The sequence below is a fragment of the Pseudomyrmex gracilis genome, unplaced genomic scaffold (assembly GCF_002006095.1).
Source record: "Pseudomyrmex gracilis isolate BER0280 unplaced genomic scaffold, ASM200609v1 scaffold_2680, whole genome shotgun sequence".
In the NCBI taxonomy this organism is placed as follows: domain Eukaryota; kingdom Metazoa; phylum Arthropoda; class Insecta; order Hymenoptera; family Formicidae; genus Pseudomyrmex; species Pseudomyrmex gracilis.
In genome coordinates, this window is record NW_018023264.1 from 2,875 (window position 1) to 9,963 (window position 7,089).

At 51.9% G+C, this 7,089-nt stretch overlaps 1 protein-coding gene across 1 annotated transcript; it reads left to right on the top strand.

Moving 5' to 3' along the window:
* Window positions 1–4,383: 4,383 nt before the first annotated feature.
* Window positions 4,384–6,275, top strand: LOC109862931 (piggyBac transposable element-derived protein 4-like; the record flags this gene model as incomplete). The annotated part of the gene is made up of 3 exons (XM_020443101.1): window positions 4,384–4,415; window positions 4,524–4,729; window positions 4,809–6,275. Coding segments are annotated over exons 1-3 (1,705 nt in total), but the record flags the coding sequence as incomplete, so codon positions are not given.
* Between the last annotated feature and the right edge of the window lie 814 nt (window positions 6,276–7,089).

Sequence of the window (7,089 nt, forward strand, 5' to 3'; positions counted from 1 at the left end):
TGCGAAGAAACGTTCCGACGTACTCGCGCTAGGTGCGCGACGTATGTTTGGGGCGTCGGTCTCTCTCACGAAGGGTAGCGCCGTTGGCGCCTCTTCTGGGGGAGAGAAAACGAAGAAGCCGGCGGGGGAGCGTTCTCGCTCCCCAACATACGCTGGCTTGTTCGGGTCCCCACCTCCATCTGGGGGCTCGGACATGGAAGTAGAGGAGGACGCCTCCACGCCGGCCCTCAGCACGAGTGGGGGCATGGGAAGATCGTCGACTGCCGCCGAGTTTCTCGGTATAGTCGCAGCCGAGAAGCGTGCCTCGGATGCGAGGCGGGCGGCGGCGGTCCTTGAGCTGGAAGACGAGTGCTGGCGCGACACCACCCGGCTGCCGTCCTCCAGACTCACGTGCCCGATTGCCTCCGCGGCTGAAATGGTGCAAAAACCGCACACAGCTGCGGAGGCCGTGATGCAGGTGGCCACCACTTCCAAAAATCTTGCCGGCCGCTACGTCAAGATCCTAAAGGAGGTGGCGGCCACTATAAAGGGACTGGGCGAGGGCATTGTTGCCCTCGCCTATGTGCCGATAGAGGCGGCAGAGTCGGGGCTGTCCGGGCCTGGCGCGCTCGTAGATGAGCGCGTCAGGACGCTGGAAGAAAAGCTCCGACTCAGCAAGGAGGCCGGAAGGATTATGTCCTCCCGGTATAAAAAAGTACGGGAGATGCTCGACGCGGCCTACAAGAAGAGTTTTTCCCTCGTAGGCGCGTCGAGGAAGGAGGTCGCGGATTGCGGGACGCAGGTCGATGGACCTGCGCTTCCCTCGAAGGCGACCGCGGCGACGACCCCGCCGCCAAGAATGGACTCTCGGGGGGTCCAAACAGAGGGAGGGGGCGAATGAGCCCTTCAGGGAAGATCCCCCTCTAAATCTCCCGTAGGATAGATGTGTCCGCTTTTTGGCGGACAAGATCGGGGACGCGATGGAGGGGCAAATCCTCTCTCTAATTAGGAGAGAGCTCGCCCCTCAGTCCTCAAGCGCGCCTGCAGCCGTACCCGCCCCGACCACCTGGGCGACGGTTGTGGGGCGCAAGGCGCGAAGGAGGGGGAAAGAGCCTCCCCCTCCTGAGAAAAAACGGCGCCCTCCCGCTGGCGCAAGTCAACGCACCGGGGCAGCGGAGAGGGCGAAACTCGGCAGGCTCCCCACTGGGGCTGCCGTCCTCCTTACCGTGGGGGAAGGCGGCAGTTATAGCGAGGTAATGAAGAAGGCGGCGGCCGCCGTTAATTTGAAGGAGGTCGGAATTTCCGGCCTCCGGATAAAGAGGGCGGCCAATGGCGGCATGCTCCTCCAGGTACCCGGGCCTGGAGGAGCCGAGATGGCCGACGCCCTCGTCGAGAGGGCGTCCAAAGCGCTGGAGGGAGTGGAGGGGGTGAAGTTCACCCGTCCCACAAAGCACGCGGAAATCCGAGTGCGGGACGTGGTGTCCCCCCTCTCTGCGGAGGACATTGCCGCCGCATTAGCGGCGGCAGGTGGATGCCAGCCCAGTGAAGTTCAAACTGGGCTGGTTCGCTCCTCTCCCGTCGAGTACGGGACCTTATGGGCCCGTATGCCCTTGAGGGCGGCCCGGCGGGTAGTACGGGCGAAACGGGTAGAGGTGGGGTGGTTCAGCCTCCCCGTCGAGGCACTGGCGGCACAGCGTATGCAGTGCTACCGGTGCCTCGAGTACGGGCACGTAGCACGCAGGTGCTCCGGTGTAGATCGGAGCACGGCGTGCTACAGATGCGGGGAGGGTGGCCACCTCGCCATCTCCTGTAGGGCTGCCCTCAAATGCACGCTGTGTGCAAGCCGGGGGCAGCCAGCAAACCACCGGATGGGCGGCGCAAGCTGCGCCCCCATGCCGGTGAAAAAAGTAGCCACCAGGCGGGGCGCCGGAGTTCCGGCGCCTACGCTGTCACCCGGTGGCAAGGAGAGCGGGGAGGTGGCGGTGCCTGACACCTCCCCGAAGAAGAGGAAGAAGTGGCGGGACCGCAGTGCCGGGTCCGGCGGAGACTCTTCCGGCTGGGAGGAGGACGGAGAGGGGGTTTACCTCCTTTCTCCGGTGGAGAGCCTGGCCCGGCTGTGGCCGGAGGAGGGCGAAGGGCGGGAGGACGTCCCTCCCGCGTCGGCCCCCTTTGAAGGCACAAAGCCCGCCGCGGGAAAAAGGGGGTAGGCCACTGAAGCCTCCGCCCCAAGCGAGGAACCTACCGATCTCCGGGAACAGCCGGAGACCGGGGAAACGGGGAGTGGGGACGGCGCGATGCCTCCCCCTCTCCCCAAAAGGAAAGCGTCCGGGACCAGAGACCGTAAGGTTGCTGGCCCCCGGACACAAACAGGTGCGGCGCCAAAAGCGCCGAGTTCAGGGGGAGGCTCCACTAAGGAGCCCTCCCCCAAGCGGCAGAAGGGAGGCTAGTCAGTTTCCCCTTCACCGAGAAGAGAAAAGCCGGGACCTAAGTCCTCCAAGTCGGGCAATTAAGCTCGACTTGGAGGCAGTATCCGTGCTCGGGGTGGGAGGGTCACGACTCGGGCGTGACCCCTGGACCCAGCCCCAGTCATGGGGCTGCTTGGTCGCGGGTAAGGAGTGCGTATAACATGTATCGACCCCTCCTGACTTTGATTACGGGGGGCGGGGACTTGGTGTGGCAAGTTGGGGAACTTGCCACGCCATTGCATAAGTCCTCAGGGAGAGGCGGCTTGAGGAGGGCTATGGCCCCCTCCTCCTGCCGCAACCCCAAAGGCAACGGTGATAGGGGGCGTTGTCCTTTGGGGACAAGTCTTGGACTCGGGGAGGCCTGGAGATGTAATAGCCTACTGGCTGCCACAGGCTCCCCCACTATGTCCGGTGGAGGCCATTGAGGGGTTTTAGTGGGTGCGAGTCCCACACTCCCCGCCCAAATCCCCACAGGGCGGGGGTGCATAACGCATTTTCCCTCATAAAAAAAGAGAGAGAGAGAGAGAGAGAGAGAGAGAGAGAGAGAGAGAGAGAGAGAGNGCGCTCTCTTGCATAATTACTGAAATTACGCGAACGCATTTTCCCTCATAAAAAAAGAGAGAGAGAGAGAGAGAGAGAGAGAGAGAGAGAGAGAGAGAGAGAGGAGCAAAACCGGAGGCGCACTGTGTGGGTCATGTTAATGTCACAGGGGGTGAGGAATGGCACTTTATGTAAGATGCCTCGCCAGGACAGCCACGCGGTCTTCCAGCGCAGCGCCAGTCGACGATACGGCCGAGCAGAATGAGGAGAACAGCGGAACGGACCATCAACGAATCGCTCTCCGCTGACAACTTCAGCGCTACTACTATCCTGCGGCTGCATCGCTTTGTTTATTGAGCTACTTGCCTCGCTGCAGCTTGCTATGAGATGATATCCCGTCTCGCTGTATTTTTGCTTGCACCGCTGCATGTTGACGCACAAGATCCTGCGAGCGATCGAATTTCGCGGCCCGTTGATCCTGCCGCCTAGAGCGAGCCGCGCGGTGTAACCCCATGACCCGATTGGTCGACGCGACCTACCACACGCCACCTCAGCGCTATTCGGCGTATTGACCGCTTATTGAGCAAAATCCTCGCTTTCTTTGTCGCAATCAGCTGTACCGAACGTACACGCGTTTGCGGGCTCCCGTGCGTTTGATTAATTGTCGTGTCGCATAACTTAGTTTCTCGTGCATAGGTGTTGTATTCGAGCCGAGACGGTGCCAAAGTCTGAGCTGTCGAGTCCCTGGGATGCAGTCGAAAACGATAGAGACGAGCGGATGGCGGAGGACAACAAATGACGGTGAGGTGCCCGTTTTGATTCTGTAAATTACGAATCCGAGTTGCCGAAGCATCGTGCCGAGACTAGCCGCCGATTCTCGCAGTTTGTGTACTTGTGGCAAGGACACGTCCTTCGCCTTCTTTTAGAATTTTCGGCAGCGGCTAGAATCGGGCCTCATGGAGTTTCGTGGCAGCTATTCGTAGGATTCTTGCATGCTTAACCCTTGTGTACGCACCCAACTTTACCAACGTTCGGACGCACCCGGGGTACCCCGGTGCCCACCTCTCATTTTTTCAATTTTTTCAATATTTATACCATTGAAATGGTTTCCTTAGCATTTACCTCAGTAAATAAACATAAAAAATGGAAGGTCGAAGCATTTGTAANTAATTTGGCNTGCTGTAGCTCGTACAAAGGTAAGANAAGACAGGATTTTCGAGGTCGACGCAGGTAGCGCGCGGTTACTAAGGCTGCCAGGCAGCCAGCTGTTTCCCCTCCTTACATCTAAAGAAGGGTCTGAATAGATGTGAGTCAGTGCGAATCGTGTTCTTCGCATGCACAGACGTGTTACAGTTAACGGAAACGTTTGGCTAGAGCCTACGCAATATACTGTAGAGGCATGGAGGAATTATCGAGGACTGAATTTGCAAGGTAAAAAAAATGTACATCAATGGTTTTTTTTCAGTGCTTTATTTAAAAATTCTAATTTCTTTCTGTTATTTTATTNAAAAAATGAATAATGCATGAATTTTATCTTAGATTGAATCAAACGGAAAAAGAAGCTTATTTGAACGCGATATTAGGAGACGATGATGACGAGTCAGACGAAGTCGCGTCTGACAGCGATGGCGACTGGTTACCAAATGAAATTTTGCCTGAGCGTGAGGCTCTTGATAGCGATGAATCTGGTGTAGATAATCAAGAAATAGCAGTTGCTCAAGAAATTGATGCACCTTCCGAAGAAGGTATATAAAATTGTTATAAATTGTTGCCGCGCGAAATAAAAAATCATAACTAATATTTAGTTTGGTCTAATATGCTTAGATTACGAAGAAGAGGAAGAGGAAGGAGAAAGTGAAAGTGAGAGAGAGGATCAAGCAGCAATAGGGGAAACACTCTGCGCTTACATAGCGAAAGATAAAACGGTATGGAATAAAACGCCGCTTCATAAACATCAAACTGCATCTCATAATGTAGTGCGTCAGCAAAGTGGTCCTCATCGAAGTACCGCAACACTTTCAATAAGCGACACTTTCAAGAAAATATTCACAGTAGAAATGGTAGATATTATCGTTCGACATACAAATAAAAAGGCTTTGTCAGTCTACGCAGCATTCAATGCAGCGCATCCAGATTCGAAGCNAGAATGGAAGCATGTTACTGTACAAGAAATGTACTCATTCATGGCCATTTTGATTTGCTCTGGTGTTAATAATTCTAACATCGATCATACAAGTGTTATGTGGCATTCAAATTCATATCCACTCTATCGAGCGACAATGGGGCTCAATAGGTTTCGAAACATCATGCGGTTTATTAGATTTGACGACGCCAATACACGCCAGCAACGCGCAAAAGAAGACAAAGCAGCTCCGATCCGTGATCTCTGGACAATGCTCAACGCAAATTTATCTATGATGTACAAGCCGACGGAGAATTTAACGATCGATGAACAACTTTATCCTTTTCGCGGTCGCACAAGGTTTACGCAGTACATACCTTCAAAACCGGCCAAATATGGAATCAAGATTTGGTGGGCTTGCGACGCTGAAAATGCCTATCCCTTGCACNGCATCATTTACACAGGCAAAACAGGTAATGTTCGAGAAAAACATCAAGGAGAAAGAATAGTAAAAGAACATGTAGCCGCGTACCGAGGCAGTGGTAGAAATATTACCACGGATAATTATTTTACAACCTTACCACTTGCCAAACATTTACTTTCATGGAAGTTAACTTTAGTTGGCACTTTGAAGAAAAATAAACCTTACATTCCAAGTGNGATGGCTCCAAATAAATCGAGAGAANTATNCTCTACTATGTTTGGATTCCACGAAAAAGTAACGCTGTGTTCCTACGTACCGNAGAAGAATAAAGCAGTTATTCTAATATCAACGATGCATTCCGACATGGCTGTGAGCGATGATGCTAAGAAGAAGCCCCATATTATCACATATTACAATAAATATAAAGCTGGCGTCGACACGATGGACCAAATGATTAGTAGATACACTACACAACGTCGCACTTTNAGATGGCCGGTAGTTATGTTTTTCAACATATTAGACGTTGCCTCACTCGCTGCCTACCTCATTTATTATGAAAATAATAAGATGCTGCCNAAAAAAACCAACCAGCGACGGTTATTTTTACGCCAATTGAGCGAAGAACTTGCAACGCCAATGATTGAGGATCGATATAATAACGTGCAAATAATGAGAAACCATAGCACCAAGATCGCTATTGAGAGTGTAATCGGTCGGCCAGTAAATCCAGTGGAGGCCGATCCAGGTCCGTCAGTTCAACGAGATGCATCAGGAAGGAAGAAAGTTATCGGTTCCTGTCATATTTGTTACAAACNAACAATTAAGAGGAGAAGGAAAACACGAAAGGCCTGCTCCGAATGTGATAGGCCTATTTGCGATGAACATGCGATAACTTTTGCCAAGTGCATAGAATGCAATAAATAAATGTTTTTTTTTTGTTTTTTACATAAATTTTCATGTATTCTATTATTACGCAACTCATTTCACGCGCATAAATCAAATAAATTAATAAAAAAAGCTAATAGTTCACTCAAAATTGAATTTTTCTATGGTGGGTACCGGGGTAACCGGGTGCGTCCGCGGCATATGTATACTTTAAACTAGATTATTTGTGCTTAAAAAACTTCTTAAAAATCTCCAAATGCACCATTTGCTTAAAAATGAGTTAAATAACGACGATCCGGGCGTACAAAGCAAAATTTTCATTTTTAACCCACTTACATGCAAAAATCAGCAGTGGTGGGCACCCGGGTAACCGGGTGCGCACACAAGGGTTAATTAGAATTTTTGCAAATATAGTCAAGCTCTGGAGATGCGGTAGCGCACCAAGTAGCGTGTAGTGTGCAAAGTTTTTTTGACGTAAGTTTTTCGTGTTTTTTTTTGTCCCATTATTGTCGAAGTGTGTTGCGACGGCCCTATCGTGTCGCTATCACACCGCAACTACCGTAAATACCGTCGCGTACCGGTGATCACCTGATTAGTTTTTCTTATTATAACGAATTGTGGGTGTGTGTGTGTGTGTGTGTGTGTAAGTGTTATTAACACATATATCTAGTCAC